General features: G+C 36.0%; 1 protein-coding gene and 1 long non-coding RNA gene across 2 annotated transcripts in view; one reads left to right on the top strand and one right to left on the bottom strand.

The window, feature by feature from the left end:
• The window catches only part of LOC137489142 (uncharacterized), a 57,599-nt gene that overhangs the window by 12,699 nt on the left and 26,146 nt on the right, over positions 1 to 18,754 (top strand). The window lies entirely within an intron of this gene.
• Positions 1 to 18,754, bottom strand: part of si:ch211-225h24.2 — a 31,677-nt gene that overhangs the window by 10,117 nt on the left and 2,806 nt on the right. The window contains 1 exon segment of the mRNA NM_001386502.1: positions 8,841 to 8,888. Within this exon segment, the coding sequence (NP_001373431.1) occupies positions 8,841 to 8,888 (48 nt within the window).

The following is an 18,754-nucleotide window of genomic DNA, read 5'->3' as shown; positions in this document are numbered from 1 at the left end:
AATAAATAAAGTTTTATTTATCTAACAATTCCAGCCAGCTTTTAGTGAATTTGCAATATTGTCAACACAGAAATTTCAGTTTTTGTGTGTAAAAAGGCCTAAATACATGCAGGACCATTCAGGTATTTTGCTCGTCTCCAACTATTGACAGCAGATCTCTCAATGAGAGAGAGAGAGAGAGAGAGAGAGGAATTTGCACTCATGATATCTTTATTGCTCTATTGATTTAACCGAAGAAATGTAATGCTTAGACCATCACTGTGCCTTTTCCGATCTGTTTTCTTGCTCATTTACTCTAGTCGCAATGATGTCCGATTATTTAACTCATTTTTGGGGATCACAGAGCCGGTATAAGTTTGTGGGAGACTCACAGAGCTTCTAGGAGAGGTCATAAGGTTGGATGAGACGCTAGATAGAGGCGATAATTCTGCTCACATGAGTCACGCCAATAAACTGTGAACAGGTCGCACTGCATCTGTATATATTTCATTTTTAGCTGCTGTGACAAGCGCATCGACTGCTCACGCACCCACGCATCATTTACCTGTGTGGCGACGCACACTTTCATTCCTATACAGCTGAGAGTGGCTGTGTGAACTCCACAGTGCACGATTCAGAGAGGAGAAATTTGTAATCGCGTGACCATGTAGAGACAGAAATTACACGCCGTTGTGTAAATAAGGTATAACATACGGCTATTTAGCTTGTTTATTAAAAGGAGTTGTGATCTTGCGCTATACATAAAATACAATTTACTTGACTTCAAGGGTGGCGGGGAAAGCCGTTGGGAGGGCAGGGCGCCCATATTATATAACGATAGGGGAAACACTGCACTCAAAGTGCTTTGCAATCATGAGGGGGGTCTTTCCACACCACCACCAGTGTGCAGCATTCACTAGGACAATTGGACACTTTCACCAATTGGTGAAGTTTTTTCCTCGCCGCTGTCGCCACTGGCTTGCATGATTCAGGATCTGTAGAGCTGCGCATCGATGGATTTTCTCTTCAGTGTTTGGACTCTCAGTAGTGATTATTAAACCACACTGACCTGAGCTAAACTGAACTGAACTTAAACTCTGAAAACTGAACGACACTGTTTCAATTTACCATGATTTTCTATGTGAAGCTGCTTTGACAAAATCTACATCGTACAAGCGCTTTACAAATAAAGGTGAATTAAATTGATTGGGATGATTGGAATACTAGAAGTGCCATGGGATTTTTAATGACCACAGAGTCAGTCTGTTTAACGTCTACTGACGTTATACGTCTAAAGACAGTAAAGTGCAGGCATGTGCACAGGTTGGGCTCAACATGTGCAGAGCACATGCCTTTTTTGTTTTGGATAAAAAATAAAAAAATGCTCCTCAAAAATTAATGAAAGTGCCCCCTGCTCAACAGTTAGCAATCGTCCACCCACCCAAAACCCACCTCACCATACACTAAAAAAAAAAGAGGTCCAAATACACCACAAGGTTGTGGCCATATCACCTAAATCAGTTAACATGTAAAGCGTTTCTAAATCATTTAATATAAATAAAATAAACTTTGATTTTAAAAAATGATGTAATACTTTTTTCAAACTTAGTTAAGATGAATTAACAATGAAGGACTGTGTGTGTATATATATATATATATATATATATATATATATATATATATATATATATATATATATATATTTTATTTTTATTATTTTTTTTTTTAATAAAATCCACAAATAGTAATACATATGGTAACAAATGTATTTCTTGTTGCTTATTATGCATAAAATAATGTTAACTAGTTGACCTTATGGTAAAGTTTTTTACTGTAATTTAGTAAAAATATTTATTTTATTTATAGGTTCACAAACTTTAATGATTTAAGCATTTTGCTAATTTTTTTGTTCTTCTTTTTTGTTTAATAGTGAAATATGATCAGATAAAATCAACATGAGACTCAACTAAATATGTTTTTCCCCAAATACAATGCATTCATTTGTACGTCATACACTGTAAAGAAAATGCTGGGCTCCACAAAATTCATTGTGTTGGGACAACATAAAGGAATTAAGTTAACTTGTTAATTTCTACTAATTGAAGTAGATTAAACATAAAACAATTAAGTTCTCCTAAAAAATAAAAAAACAAAGAATCGTGGTGTTTCAGCTTATATTAAATAAGTAGTTTGAACAAACATAAAACATCATTTTTTGAGTGTACAGATGTTGTTGCAGCAAGATTAAGTCCCAGCAAAAGGTAAAAGCACATGGTTAATTTTATATGCCACCCTCTGCATCATTTCAAACCAAAGCCCTTTTGTGCTCGGTCACTGTGCTGTGCTAAAACAGGCCGTCTGATTATCCACCAACACATAAACGCTTGTTAAATCCAGCCTGGCTCTTAGTATGAGTTCCAGCACATTTATGAGCATTAGAGGTCTCCATTACTCATTCCATCAGATAAACAGACGTTGGGATCGGACTCGTGTTTGACCTCGTGTTTGAGCACTCTTTTGGCTTCCGTCTTTATCTTCATTTGTCTTGTCCTCCTTCGCTCCACTTGGTTACATCAAACACGCAGTGGAAATAAACAGTGTCTTTAAAGGGATAGTTCACCAAAAATGTAACATTTACTCAATCTATCGTTTCAGCATCGATATCGCAATGTGTGCACACACAATAGTCATATCGCAAGATATGCAATGTTGAGTCCGAATTACAGTTTATTAATATATACGATTAATGCCGTTTTTGTCTGGTTTCTAGTCCAAATATCCTCATTTCAAAGCTGGCAGATAATTTTGCTTCTTTTAAGGAAAACTCTTCATTTTGACTCTCAATTTTTTTTTCTCAAGTTGAAAACAAAACAATATTTTTACTTGATATAAGAACTTTTAGATATTTGGACCAGAAATGAGACAAGGCAGAGTAAGAAAAGCATTTATTGCATTGTGATTATTCAATTTCTCTACCAGAATACTGTCAAATAATGCTATTCAAACTATCTTGTGAAGCTGTAATCGTATCGCAATATCAGGTTTTTCCAATATCGTGCAGCCCTACCTCAAGTGGTACTAAACATATACGAGTTATGATTAGACATTAAGGCCGCAGCCTATAGTCTTTCATACACAGCCAATATGTCTATTTGTATAGTATATCTCAGTCCATTTACACACTTTGAGGTACAAAACAATTGGAATCCATTTTGTCCACAAGTCTGAAGATATTGCTGATCAGTGCATCTCTGCAATAGAAGACATTTTAAAGAATGCTGGAAACTGGTAGCCACTGACATCCATTGTAAGAAAATAAAGACTAAGGGAGTTGATGGTTATCAGTTTTCAACATTATTCAGAATTTCTTTGTTTGTGTTCGACAGCCAAAATGAACTCAGACAGCTTTGGAGCAAGGGTGGAGGATTCACTTTAAATATATTCCAGTTTTAAAATATTTGCTCACCATTTACTCAACCTCAAGCATTTACGATTTATGACTGGACAGTAAGGCAGCAGACTACCCAGCAGGTACACAACATCATAAGATGTCAATATTGGGTTAGATTAGGTCGTGACATCAGGTGACCAAAAATCAATGTCTAGCCAGCGTCTAAGGGCTATGTTATTTTGACGTCCAATAACCCCGTCAAATGATGTTGACATTTGCTTGATTTTAGGTTGGGTTGGAAAATGACCAAAATCCAACATCTAAAACCAGCGTCACATTGACGTCAAACACTGACATTTATTTTATCAGGTATGGCAACCAAAATCCAGTGTCTGTTAGACGTCATAGTGGTAACATCCACACAACATCAAGCTGAAGTAATCATTAGACGTTGATATTAGGTTGATTTTAGGTTGGACGTTGGACATTAATGCAACATTCCCACGATGTTGGAGTGCAACGTCAATCTGACGTCATGTTGACATCCTGTGCCTGATGGGTAGTCTTTCAGACACAGCCAATATGTCTATTTGTACAGTACATTTCTGTCTATTTACACACTTTGTAGTAAAAAGAAACTTCAATCCAGTTTGACAACAAGTCTGGGGATATGTCAAGTTAAATCAACAACAAAAAATTCAACCAGCCAGAAATCTGACTCTGATCAGTACATCAATTGAAGACATTTTGAACAATGCTGGAAACTGGTAAACATTGACATCCATAGTAAGAAAAGAAAATACTATAGAAATTGATGGTTACCAGTTTTCAACATTATTTATGACATCTCTGTTTGTGTTGTGCCAAAAGAAACTAAGATGGAGGGTGGAGGAATTAAATCTTTTGGGTGAGCTGTCACTTTAAAGAGATTCCCCTTTTTAGAACATTTGCTCACCATTTACTCAAACTCAAGTGGCTCTAAACATTTATGAGTTTTGTTTGGACAGTAAGGCCGCAGCCTATAGTCTTTCAGACACAGCCAATATGTCTATTTGTACAGTACATCTCCGTCTATTTACACACATCCAGTTTGTCTACAAGTCTGAAGATATGCCAAGATAAATCAACAACAAAAAAAGTCAGATTTCTGGCTGGTTGATCATTCATCTCTACAATAGAGGACATTTTGAAGAATGCTGGAAACTGGTAGCCATTGATGTCCATTGTAGAAAAGAAAATACTATAGAAGTTGATGGTTTCCAGTTTTCAACATTCATTCATTTTCTTTTCGGCTTAGTCCCTTTATCAATCCGGGATGAACAGCAGAATGAACCGCCAACTTTTCCAGCACGTTTTTTTTACGCAGCAGATGCCCTTCCAGCCGCAACCCATCTCTGGGAAACATTCACACACACTCATTCACACTCATACACTACGGACAATTTAGCCTACCCAATTCACCTGTAGCACATGTCTTTGGACTGTGGGGGAAACCAGAGCACCCGGAGGAAACCCACACGAACACAGGGAGAACATGCAAACTCCTCACAGAAATGCCAGCTGACCCAGGCTCGAACCAGCGACCTTCTTGCTGTCAGGCAACAGCAAAAGGAACTCAAATAGCTTTGGAGCAAGGCTGGAGGAATTGTAACTTTTAGGCGAACTGTCACTTTAAAGGGATAGTTCTCTCAAAAATGAAAATGGCCTCATGATTTGTACTCTCGGTCATGTGGTTTTAAACATTTAAAAGGCTTTCTTTCTACTGCTGAAAACAAAAGAAGATATTTTGAAGAATGCTGCACCATTTCATTTCATAGCAGGAAAAAAATACTACGGAGTTCAGTGGGTCCTAGTGCAACCAGCATTTTTTCAAAACATCCTCTTTTGTGTTCAACAGAAGAAAGAAAGTCAAATAAGTTTTGAACGAGTGAAAGGTGAGCAAATGATGACAGAATTTTATTTTTGGGTGAACTTCCACTTTATCTGGAGGCAGAGCTGTTACGGAGGACACGGCACAACAGTGATAATCTCCTTCTGATAGCCTCTTTAAAGAGCTCGTATCAAGGAAAATTGATTTCTCATGATCCTTTGAGATTAAAAGAGTTCATTGTGCTATGAACATGTACTGCAGTCTTATGAAGTATAAAAGGAGCATTTATTTGAATGTTAGCCAAGCGCCATTTAAAGGGATAGTTCACAAAAAAATGAAAATTGCCTCATTATTTATTCTCCCTTGTTTGGTTTAAAACTTTTAGTAAGTTTCTTTCTTCTGCTGAACACAAAATACGTTTTTTAAAGAATGCTGGTGATGCGATGAGTTTCATTAGCGGTGTGAACCTACATTGTTCTCTAGGTTCGGTTGCTATTATCATGCTGGTTCAATTCGATCTCTCAATGCATCGATGATGCTTTTCACACACAATTTGATATTTTACTTAGCAACACAATAATTCTTGTATTAAAATTCATAATTTATAAACATTTGTGAAGAGACGGTGGCTTAAGGCTGATTTATACTTCTGCGTCAAACGCCGGCGTATGCTACGGCGCTGACGCATAGCCCTTCGCCGTGGCCGTCGCTGACGTGCACCTCTCAAAAAATGTAACTACACGTCGCAACGATGCGTAGCGCAATCTTTGTGATTGGTCGGCTTGGTATCGCTGACGAGTCTGGTTGGGACAGAGAGTTTTGTTTTGAGTTTACCTCATAGTTAAAGTTGTTGCACGTCCGCCGGTTCCTGCCTCAAAATGAGCGAGTTTGAGCCACTTGTACATTCAGGAAGTGTTCAGGAAAAGCAAAAAAGCAGCGAAGAAACTCGACACAGAGGAACATTTACACCTCACTGCCAACTAGCGTTTCGAAAGTGTTAATGCAGACCAACAGAGACAGCGCGCAGAAGTATAAATGCACAGCCACGCGCGTTGCATGCGCCGTGGGTTACGCCGGTCACTTGACGCAGAAGTATAAATCAGGCTTCAGCGCTTAGCACTGTGACCTCACACAGCAAGAAGGTCGTTGGTTCAAGTCAGCTGATCCATTATAGAGGGCGACATAATGGAGAAAACTTGCTTTGTGGACACACTTGTGTCTGGCTCAACAAGTAACTTTATTGTTGTAACAGCCGAGAGAAGAGATAAAACGTAACCTCACAAACACGCCAGCAGGTCAAAGGGACGACAGAAAGTGAGCGAGAGTTTACAGCTTTCATTTTTTCCTAGCTGGGTTCTGATGTACTTGCCTGTTAGTGAAAGACTGTCCAGCAAACTCACTAGCAGTGAATTGTGCACAGTTATCTGCTTTTTAAGTAGATGGAACGTTTTATTAATTACTCGCGGTCTGCTCCCTCGCCATCGTAAGCTACTGTTATATAACGCATATGTGTTAAACGACTTTAGTACATAATAACTGTTTATGATTATTACTGATACCAAATTAATCACATCTGCATCGCGGTGCATCGAAGAAACAATTAATTTTGACACCCCTAACTTAGACTTAGGGGTGAGAACCAACATTACTAGGGAAGTCAATGGGTGTCGCCAACCAGCATGTTTCTAAAATTTACTTTTAAGTTCAACAGAAGAATGTCAGATAGGCTTTGAAGAGGTAAAGGGTTAGTATATAACATCAAATTGTCATTTTTGAGTGAACTACTCTTTTAAATGCAATAATTTAGCTCATTTTGTTTCTTTTTTAACCAATCATTTATTAAATAAATTGCTAAATAAAAGAGTTCCAAAATGACGACAACAACAAATGTCTCAAGATCTATGATGTCAGTAGCTTATAAATTAAAACAAAACATTTTATTCAAGTGTAAGTTGGTCATTTAAAACAATAATAATAATAATAATAATAATAATTATTATTATTATTATTATTATTATTATTATTATTATTACTACTATTATAAAAAAATACACTTTATGGAATAATTACAAATTTAACTTCCATCTACATCACAAATAAAAAAGCAACAGTTTAAATTTGCACAATATTTAGAAACTTTTTGAACGATTAAATATTTTTCTTATAGATTTGAATTATTAAATAAAAAAAGATAAATAAATGAAAAGGTCACTGCATTTTTTGACCATAAAAGAAAACCTATAACAAAATTAGTAGCCCTCGCCGTGGCCGTCGCTGATGCGCACCTTTAAAAAAATTGAACTGTAATGTCGCAACGACGCGTAGCGTAAGCTCTGTGATTGGTCGGCTTGGTAGTGCTGACGAGTGTAGGCAGGAACGAGAGCTGCGAAAACCTGTTGGAGCATGTGTTTACAAGTGTTGAGTCCTGCGAAGAAGCTCCAGATGGAAAATTTTGTTTTGTGTTTAGCTTATGATTAAAGTTGTTGCACGTCCGCCTCTGAATAAGAGAGTTTGAGCTACTTCTACAATAAGGTCGTGTCAGGAAAAACAAAACACCCCTGAAGAAACTCAACACAGAGGAACATAAAAACCTACTGCCAGCTAGCGTTTTGGAAGTGTTATTGCAGAGCAACACAAACAGCACGCAGAAGTATAATTATAAATGCACGGCAATGCACAAGGCATGCACTGTGGGTCCCAGCGATCGCTCAACGCAGAAGTCCAGGGGGATCCCGAGGCACTCTCAGGCCAGGTGAAAGACATAGTAAAGCATGTCCGGGGTCTTCCCCAGGCCTTTACCTCCCTAGGTAGGTGTCATGAAGGCATCCAAAACTGAGCCACCTCAGCTGACTTCTCTGTGTATGGAGGAGCAGCGGCTCTACTCCAAGCTCCTCCCGGATGTCAGAGTTCCTTACCCTATCTATAAGGGTGCGCCCTGCCACCCTGCGAAGGAAGCTCAATTCAGCCGCTTGTATCTGAGATCTTGTCCTTTCAGTAATGACCCAAAGCTCATGACCATAGGTGAGAGTAGGAACGTAGATTGAACGTTAAACTCCTTCTTTATCACAACATACTGATACATCGACCGCATTATTTCCTCACACCACACATTTATTTCTATGTCTATTAATAGAGAAACTTCTTGAATCACAGAACAGTGTATTTATTCCATTAACCGACAGCAACCAACTACCCATGCTATTAAAATGAAGCAGCCTTTGGCCATTTGTTTGATATTATAAAGCATGACCCAACATTTAAAAGCAGTTCATTGAATGAAACCGCGCCACTGGATGTTTGTGAGCCTCAAGACTGTTTTGCTACTGTCCAGATTGTTCATAAGGAATGTGTTACATCCTCCTTGCATGTTAAACCGATTATCCAACTCTACACTGTACTATCAAACCATTCATTACATCCATTCACCAAGGAAGACAAATAGAAATTCGTTATTTTATAATCAAGCTTACATCACATCCTGACATGACGTTTCAGTGGCATTGTATCCCAGATTGGCAACAAACTCAAGCATTTCTGTTCAAAGCAACAAGGCATCCTGTATGTGTGTGTGTGTGTGTGTGTGTGTGTGTGTGTGTTTACCTTTGTCGTGGGGCTCAGAACTTCCTCTGTTCCCTCCGAGTCTTTATCCTGAAAAGTAAAGGCCAAGGAGAACAAAACAATGAGAACATGCGTACATACCAATGTATACGAGCACACAAGAATGCAAAGTATATTTTTAGCATGCTAATATAAACAAGGTCTTGCAGATTTGCTGGGGGAAACTTGAAAACGATCTTGGTTTCCGTCAAACATGACTGTAGTAAAGAATAGGGAGCTCCAGATATGGATATCCCACTATTCTGAGGCCATAATCAGATCTATCAGTATGAATACGATCATTAACGCTCTTCTATTCTGGCGTTCAACTTCCTGTTAAGGGTCTGAACTCTTCGCTTTCCTTCCTGCTCCACCTGCACTAGAACTGACTCCTGGAAACTTTCTGCTCAGCTCTGATTTTATGGCAAGTTGGTTAAACATTTCATTTATCAGACGTAGTGTTGTCAACAATATCGATATTTCGATAAATATCGATACTTGAATATTTAAAATGATAAAATTTTGCTTTTGATTACTATCGATACCAGCTTTGTACTCTCGCGCTCTCTTTCAAAAGAAATCAAATAAAATAAAATATTGAAGTATCGTATCGAAGTTAACAATTCCAGTACCATGATAACAGTAATAAGATATGTATTGATTTCATGCGACTAGTATTTATTTTATTTAAGATACTAGTATATTCTCCATCATGTACTGATAATTATTCAGTAGTCACTAGTGCTTATTGTGTATCTTTCGCGCTCTCCGTGCAGTATCAAAAATGGTATCGAATATAAATATTTTTCAAAGTATCATATCAAAGTTAAACATTCCAGTACTGTGATAAAATTAATAAGACATGCATTGATTTTAATGCTACTGGTACTTATTTTGTTTTAGATACTAGTACATTTTCCATTAAATACTGGTAATTATTCATTAATCACTGTTGCTTATTGTGTATCTCTTGCGCTCTCCTAGCAGTATCAGAAATGGTATCGAATATCGATAGTATTTAAAGTATCGTACTGAAGTTAGAAATTCCACTATCTTGACAACACTAATAAGACATACATTGATTTTCATGTGACTAGTACTTATTTTATTTTAGATATTTGTACATTTTCCATCAAGTACTGGAAATTATAAATTAATAATGCTTATTGTGCATCTCTCGCACTCTCCTCGCAGTATCAAAAATGGTATTGAATATCGATCATTTTCAAAGTATCGTTTCGAAGTTAGAAATTGCAGTATCGTGACAACACTAATAAGGCATGTATTGATTGTTATGCTACAAGTACTTATTTTATTTTTAAATACTAGTACATTTTCCATCAAGTACTGGAAATTATTCATTAGTCACTAGTGCTTATTGTGCATCTCTCACACTTTCCTCGCAGTATCAAAAATGGTATCGAATATTAATATTTTTCAAAGTATCGTATCGAAGTTAGAAATTCCAGTACTGTGATAACAGTAATAAGACATGCATTGATTTGCATGTGACTAGTATTTATTTTCTTTTAAATACTAGTACATTTGACATCAAGTATTGGTAATTATTTGTGTTAATTATTGTGCATCTCTTGCGTTCAAAATCAAAAATGGTGTCGAATATCGATATTTTTTAAAGTGTCCTATCAAAGTTTGAAATTCCAGTACTGTGATGAAACTAATAATATATGCATTGATTTTAATGCTACTATTACTTATTTTAGATACCAGACACATTTTCCATCAAATATTCATTATTCATTTTATTTCATAATTACTAGTTACTTGTGCTTATTCTATAGACACTAATGCTCATTTATTAGATAATAGTATTTTTATTCAATTAAATTCATCTTTATTTCTATAGCACTTTTACAATGTAGATTGGGTCAAAGCAGCTTCACATTGAAGATTATCAATTGAAACAGTGTCAGTTCAGTTTTCAGTGTTGAAGTTTAGTTTAGTTCAGTTCGGTGTGGGTTAATATTCACTGCTGAGAGTTCAAACACTGAAACACTTAAGTCAGATACTAGTTCTTTTTCATTAGAAACTCGTTCAGATTAGATATTAGTATGCCTGCACTAGATACTAGTACTGATTCATTACTTACTAGAACATATTAATTAGATATTGATACTTAATATTATAGAATAGAAAATACTCATTAGATGCATTTATTCCAAATATTAGCTAAAAATCGCAGAAAAACAAAATATTGCAATGTCAGATTTTTCCAATATTTTGCAGTCCTACATCACAGAAACACATTTCTATATTTATTATATTTAAAAAGTAATAATATTAATGTTTTTACTAGGCCCACACGGAATCTGCGCGCGCAGAATTTTTAGATTATTAGATTTTTTACAAATTTTCCGCAGAATTCCGCAGATTTCTGCAGATTTTTAGCCCATCATTAATTCGGTTTATTTACTTAAGTAAATGTTCAATTCTGAATTTATTCAGTTTTTATTCAGTAATGTATTTCTTTTTATTTAATATATTAAGGTCTAAGTTATGATACTCCGCTGGATACTCCCAAAAAAATTCCGCAGAAATCTGCAGATTTTTACCAAAATTCTCTGCAGAAAAAGCAAAAAACTTCTGCAGATTCCGTCTGGCCCTGGTTTTTACTTTATTTTGACCCAACACTTCCAGGAACATAAAGAGTCAGGGTTCAAACCCAGAGCAAAAACTGTCATTTTGACATGCCTTTAAGGCAAAACATGATTCATATGAAGAGAGAACAAGATCAACCTCTGTTCTGCACTGTCCATGCCATCATTCCTCCCCTACCCACAATCCTCTGCCTACTTCATTTATACTCCCTCTCACTCCTTATATCTCTAGCACACACACCTCCACCCCACCATACCAAAGCGCTTGGCCTGATTACAGCGTGACGCTCTCCCGAGTGCTCATTTTTAAATGAAGCAGTGAAGCTCACACACGCACACACACACAAAAACCTTTCAGATATTTTAAGTCCTTTACCCTCTAGTCATTTCTTATGATTGTGGCATATTAGGGACAGCTCAGGCCTGACTCTCCTGATTGAAGAACACAGAGGTCACAGGAGTCCATTCACTCTGCCTTCAGTTGATTTATGAAGGAACACGAACCACAGTATCAACAAGACCGTACCTCAAAATAATGATGTTTACCAACTGGCAACCTGACATGGTTTAAAATAAAATCGACCCTCATAAAAAACAGCCTGGTATAAACCACTGGAACAGACTGGACATTCATCTCGATCAAGACCTGTTTATCTTAGGAAAATCGAAACTCTCGACAAAAATTCAGACAGGATCTGAATGGATGGAACTGGAGCTGTATGCAGGTTTAGGGTTCGTTTGTCCTCATCCGTTCAGCTTCCTGCTCTACATACCAAGTTCTGGATGAACAATCTGAGTAGGAGCCGAGGGAAGCGGATCTCAGTGAAATATCCCTTTGTAGACTGAACAACATTATGGCATTCCTTCCCCCATGCATCCAATATACAATCCAAAAGCCGATACCACCACTGAGAACAGGAAAAAAAGCTTCACTAAGAAAAAGTACTATGATACTACTGTTTTTTAGACATAGTATTATAGAAATAATGGTTATTTATTGTAGTACTTTAACTTAAATCTCTGTCTCAAATGCTAATATACGCCCCAACATACAACTGTGTTCCAGTAGTATATTATTGATAAACCTTTAAAGCAGGGCTGGCCAATCCTGTTCCTGGAGAGCCACCTTCCTGCAGATTTCAGTTGCAACCCATAATTAACACACCTGCCTGTAATTATCACGTGGTGTTCAGGTCCTAATTAATTGGTTCAGGTGTGTTTGATATGGGTAGCAACTGAAATCTGCAGGAAGGTGGCTCTCCAGGAACAGGATTGGCCAGCCCTGCTTTAAAGGGTCAAAAATGAAAACTTTTTTACTTGTTTCAGACCTTTATGAGTTTATTTCTTCTGTTAAATGCAAAAGAAGTTATTTTAAAGAAAGCTGGGAAATATGATTGATCTCTATAATCTATTTATTTTGGAAAAAAGAACTGTTTGTTGTTTAGAACTGCTCATAATTTGGCATTTCATTTTTACATTCAGAGCTAGTTCATGCTGAAATGGACATTCAAATCGATGTGGAATAAGCATTGTTTGGATGTTCAGACCAGGCTCTAACTTGGCCTAAACATCAAAAACTCTCCCTTATGTTTGGCATGGTGCTGACAAGAGAGTGATTCTGATGAAGTGGAAATCCACGACACCTCTAAGTTCTTTTTAAATGGTTAGCTGAAATGGTTTGCTGAAAAGCTGGAAAAGGTACATTTCTCTAAATTTGGCAAACAGAAGATGTATAATGAAATATGGGGCCCCTTCCTTAGATGTAAAGGTTAATAATGTCTCTGTAATTATTTTTTTTCTCTCCTTTTTACATGTAATTTCATGTAGCTTCTTATTCCATTAGTCTGGCTGAGATTTATTTTCTATTTTTTGATGGTGCAGTATAATTGCTGTATTGTCTGCTAGTGTTATGGTGCATGTTCTAGTTAGTATCAAGTAATAACACAGAGATCATTTTATTAACATATATACATGATGTACACTACTGGGTGTTATGATTTCTTAAAAACTTCTATAAATAAATAAAAAAACATGTATAATAAAATAAACAAAAGTCACGGTTCTTATGCCTTTAGTCATATTTAAGCACCTCTCAAGCGTGCATTTTCAAAGTTTTCAAGCACTTTACAAACTTGACATATTTACACACATTCTTCATCATATATCAGATTTTATTCTTTTAAAATACTCTACACTGTAAAAATGTCCATAAATGAACAGTTTTCTGTATTTTTTTATTCATTCCCCCCCCCCAGTTCTTTATGCTTTTGAATTGCATTATGGGACCTTGATCTTTCTTACAATCACTTTTAACCTTGAAAAGTTTAAATATTGACCTTTATTAACATTTCTTATATAGTTTAAAGTGATATATAATCTGGGTTGGTGTTTTATATTACTGTACAAAAACCTTGTAATAAACTGCCTGTACATTTTCTGTTATTTTACACTCTTATTTCTCTTTATATAATTTATTATACATTATATTATTTCAAACTACTAAAATGTCAATAAAATTCACTTTGCTAAACTGTAGAGTTGACTTTTCAACATCAGAAGTCAACAGAACAGAGATCAAGCTCCCATAATGCAATTTACAACTGGGACCAGAACACTTAAAATACAGAAACTGTTCATTGTAAACTGTAAATAAACACTTTTTGAAAGCTGATTTGCCCCAAGCTTAACACTGAATTACAGTCATTTACTCCTTTTAAATGTAATTTAATTACATCTTGAATGTGTAATCTTTCATCTTAAATTAAAATGTATTTAAATCTCTTGTATTGTACACTGAGGAAATTGTAATCTCCATATGTTCTGTCCTCCTCCACTGTTTAAGCAAAGGGCACAGATTAAAAAAGACAGGCAGATCACGCTGCACTTGCACAGAGACTCTAGAGCTTTAATTTTATGCAAAAGTAAAAAGATTTATTTTATGACAGTTTATGACAAGTTTATTTATATGGCACAATTTGACCAATGTGCTTTTTTGAACCTCAGAGTTTTATGTTACATGTAATGTTGATAATGTTTATTGCATTTATTTAATCTTGTGTGTGTTACAATGAGTACGTTTACATGGCCACCAAAAATCCGATTTTAATATGATTCACAAAATACTCTGATTAAGAGTAAACAGCGATTTTTGATTAATTTAATCCAATTAAGAGCATAATCTTAATTAAACTGAACAGTAATTGGATTAAGACATGTGGAGTATGCCAATTTTATTCGCATTATTGAAGTGCAATACAGACATGAAAACACCACAATCAAACCATTACCATCGTGTAGGGTTTTCGCCGTGTCATATTATTGTCTTAATCAGATTAAAGGTTCACAAAACCTTCAAATACTTTTTTTGAGATTTTAACAGATTTGTGTGTGTTGAGCATCAGTTAGGACAATGTTAGCAACTGTTAGCTATAATTGTGGGGAAAACTGGATAATTTTGAGCTTTTGTCAGCTAATTTCAGCTTCCGGGTTAAAAATGAATTTTGGGCGGGATCAAAATCAGCGACGTAGCGCAGAACTGCAAGTGTAAAGATGACGCGTCAGTTTCTCATTATTATTCATAGCGGAGTTATCTTATCCTATAAGAAGAGCCTGCTTCTTAATTATTCATGAGAGCACGTGCTATCCGAAGGCAAAGCAGACCTGGCTGCCAGTGCCAAGCTGTGAAATCTTACGTTGATCACTGAGACACGTCCACAGACCCACAGCACACAATATTAAGCCGTTCATGAAGGGTCATATGTGTTTGTTTCCATGATCCACAGGGTTTGTTGCATATTTTTCCCTGTGATCCTGTCAGGGCGGATACAATGAGTGGACATGACAGCAGCAAGATGAAAGCATTAAATACAGACTCTTAAAACTAATACTTTAACACGTTTGTGCCCAATAATGGGTTTCATTTCTGTATCGCGATCGCGAACAAATCTTTTTAACCGGATCTTCTAGGAAGTGAACCGGTTGAACTAGTTCACCAAGTCGAACTGAATCATTTAAAATGATTCGCGTCTCCAGTAAACACTTATCCACCAACTACTTACTCTAACAAGCCTAATACCCCATCTGACTCTAATTTATCCAATATATATATATACTCTCATTCAATTATTAGAACAGCAACGTTACATTGAGAAGCGGTGAACCGTTAATACTGCGCATGTGTGATTTAGTGAACCGAACATAAACAGTACAGCCTTCAGCCTGCTGTGTGACTGAACTGAACCACTGAACTGAACTGGAACAACTGCAGCGCTGGTAAACCGAAGGCTTAAATGAGAGGATCTGGTGAAAAACGTAAGTTTATTTCATAACAAACTATCGTAATGGAATTGAAATAAGTGAATCATGATTCACTTGGGTTGCAAAACTTTACAGTAAGACATTTTTCAGATCATTTTAATTGACTGAAATTACTATTGCTGACTACATATTGTTGAGTCCTGCGTTAAAAATCTTCCCATCACCAGGCCCAGATTAATAATTTAAAGGGACCCTGGGCACAATGTCTTGAAGGCCCCCTAAAGCCGCACCCCATATAAGATTAAAATAATATTTGTTAAATGAAATTAATTTATAATGTACTGCCCACATTTTTAAAATAAATGATATACAGTACATATATTTCTAGTCTACAAAGATTTAACTTATTTTTAAAGCATTTAAAGCACACTTTGAAAAAAAATACTAATACAACTAGAGGAAATTAATGGATTTGAATATACTTGTTCAATTTCACTGTACTAAATTTATATTTAAGAGTATTTTAATGTATAACTTCTACAAACTTATAATCTAGATGATTTTGATAACACCTCTTCAGTCCACTTGTAGGAATTTGAGTCATCCATAATACACACACTTATTATTGATTTCCACTTGTCTTCCTCTTGATGAAGTGTGGACAAAATCTAAGTGCAGACGGGCCCCTGGGCCTGTGCCCATAATGCCCAAAGTTTAATTAGACCCTGTCCATCAATACTGTGTGTCTAACTTGAGGATGGGTAGATGGTTGTGGTAGATGATAGTGTTTATGTGTTCTCTGAATACATGTTTCAAAAAATGGGTGGCTGAGTTTTTATTATACAATATTTATCCTGTTGATTTTGAATCTTGCACCTAACAAATATCCTTATTTAGAAAAAAAAAACTGAAAATAATACTGAAACTAATAAATACTAAACTAAAACTAAGACCATTTGAAAATATAGAAAATAATAAAAACTAAGAAATCTACCTCTAAAACTAATAAAAACTAACTGAATTTGAAAATAAAAAGTCAAAACCAAATAGAAACTAAAACTAATGAAAAATCCAAAACTATTATAACCTTGCAGCCAACTACAGTAATTTCTGTTGAGCATGTGAACACTATGGCAAATCAGTGATGTTTAATATCATGCTCAACAGTGCTCAAATGTTAGCAGGAAATAGACGTTATTAAAATTTCATTATCAATTGGGTGCAAACTCCAGTATCGTGACAACTCTAAAAGCTTCCCTCTCCTTCTTGGAATTTATAGTAGTTCAGAGAATACTATGGTTAAAGTTGCTGGTCTTCTATCAAAGTGCAACTTTCAATAAGTATGTGAATTTGAAAGTTTGGTTCAGAAAGTTTGGTCTAGCAGCTAGGTTAGTTTTCATCCTATCAGACGACAACAGCAAAGCTTTTGACTGACCTCTTTGGCGTCTTAAAAAAACATGTGTCTCTTGGGAGGAATGTGACCGTGGCCTAGTCAAGGCCATCTAATGTCGCACTGGGACAGAACAGTACGAATCTTTAACATTTCAGTGTAAGCTTCTGAAATGCATGCAAAAAAAGTGTGTGTGAGTGGGAGAGAAAGAAAGCTTATCTGCAACCGTCTCCTACTGTTACGCTGTAGGGACCTTATCAGACTCCTGCAGTCTAACAGCTGACAGAACATTAGATCTGAAGGGGAGGATGACAGCGAATGCCATGAATCTGTATTGAAACCCAGCCAGAGCAGAGCCACATTTAATTAAGGTACATTGATGATCTTATCTATTTAAAAAAAATCACAATCATCATCCATATTGCACAACTGGCTCAGACAGGACAGGAAAACATGAAGAAGTATACAATATAATGACATGTATATAATAATAATATGCCATGTGTTCACTTCTCAGGAACGTCATGTATAGACTCTTACTCTCCAATAATATCATTTTGAGACTGTCCTATTCATTTGATAGTGGACAACTGGATAATAACTGATGACATAATAAGCAAATACAAAAGGAACAGCAATGGATTAGAAACTGAACATTATTTACTTTATTACTGCCTTTAATTCACATGCTCGAGAAATGGTTCTCAGAGTTCAGTTTCACAGATCTGTCAGAAATCTGTTTTCGGCTCATTGACTTCAGTTATAATGACGTTTATTGATTACAAAGTCATGACACTGTATAATCATGCTTTCTTGATTGTTGGTGATTGTCCCTGGTGGGAATGGGATGAGGTCAATTTTGTTATTATAATAGAAGTCAATAGAGTAAAACAGCCACCAACATAATAAAAGGGTAGTCAATTTAAATAATGCACAAGGGTTACGTTTACATATATTTAGCCATTTAGCAGACGCTTTTATCCAAAGCGACTTACAATAATGAATGAATAAGTGCAACAATGAATAAGTGCTGTAGGTAAGTTTCCGGTATGTAAAATGTAAGAAGTAAAACATTAGTAATTTTATTTAATTTTTTTTTCTGTAATACAGTTAGCAGCGGAGCCAGAGAGGCAATTGCAGATTAGTAAGGAAAGTGGAGACTAAACAGTTGAGTTTTTAGTCGTTTCTTGAATACAGCGAGTGACTCTGCTGTTCTGATGCAGTTAGGGAGTTCATTCCACCAACTGGGCAGATTGAATGCGAGAGTTCGGGAAAGTGATTTCTTCCCTCTTTGGGATGGAACCATGAGGCGACGTTCATTCACAGAACGCAAGTCTGGGTTAAGTTTTTTTTTTTAACTGTTTTGACTTTTATAACTCACCAAATAGCATGTTTTGGGTTAACTATATCTTTAATTAAAAATAAAAAAACATAAATGTGGCCTAATCTGGGAATGGCAATCTAGTTAATGATATATAAATGAACAAAATATGACCCAAAAAGCTAGTAAACAGGGTTTTTGGACTACACTCTCACTCTTTAAACTGTTTTAACCTCATATTAATACCAGTAAACAAGTATCCGCTTGTTAAGTGTGACATCACGCAAAGCGGCTTCCTGGTCCAATCGCTTTATTCAACTGAATGGGGAGA

The sequence above is a fragment of the Danio rerio genome, chromosome 23 (genome assembly GCF_049306965.1).
Source record: "Danio rerio strain Tuebingen ecotype United States chromosome 23, GRCz12tu, whole genome shotgun sequence".
In the NCBI taxonomy this organism is placed as follows: Eukaryota; Metazoa; Chordata; class Actinopteri; order Cypriniformes; family Danionidae; genus Danio; species Danio rerio.
This window is presented reverse-complemented; position numbering and strand designations above follow the sequence as displayed.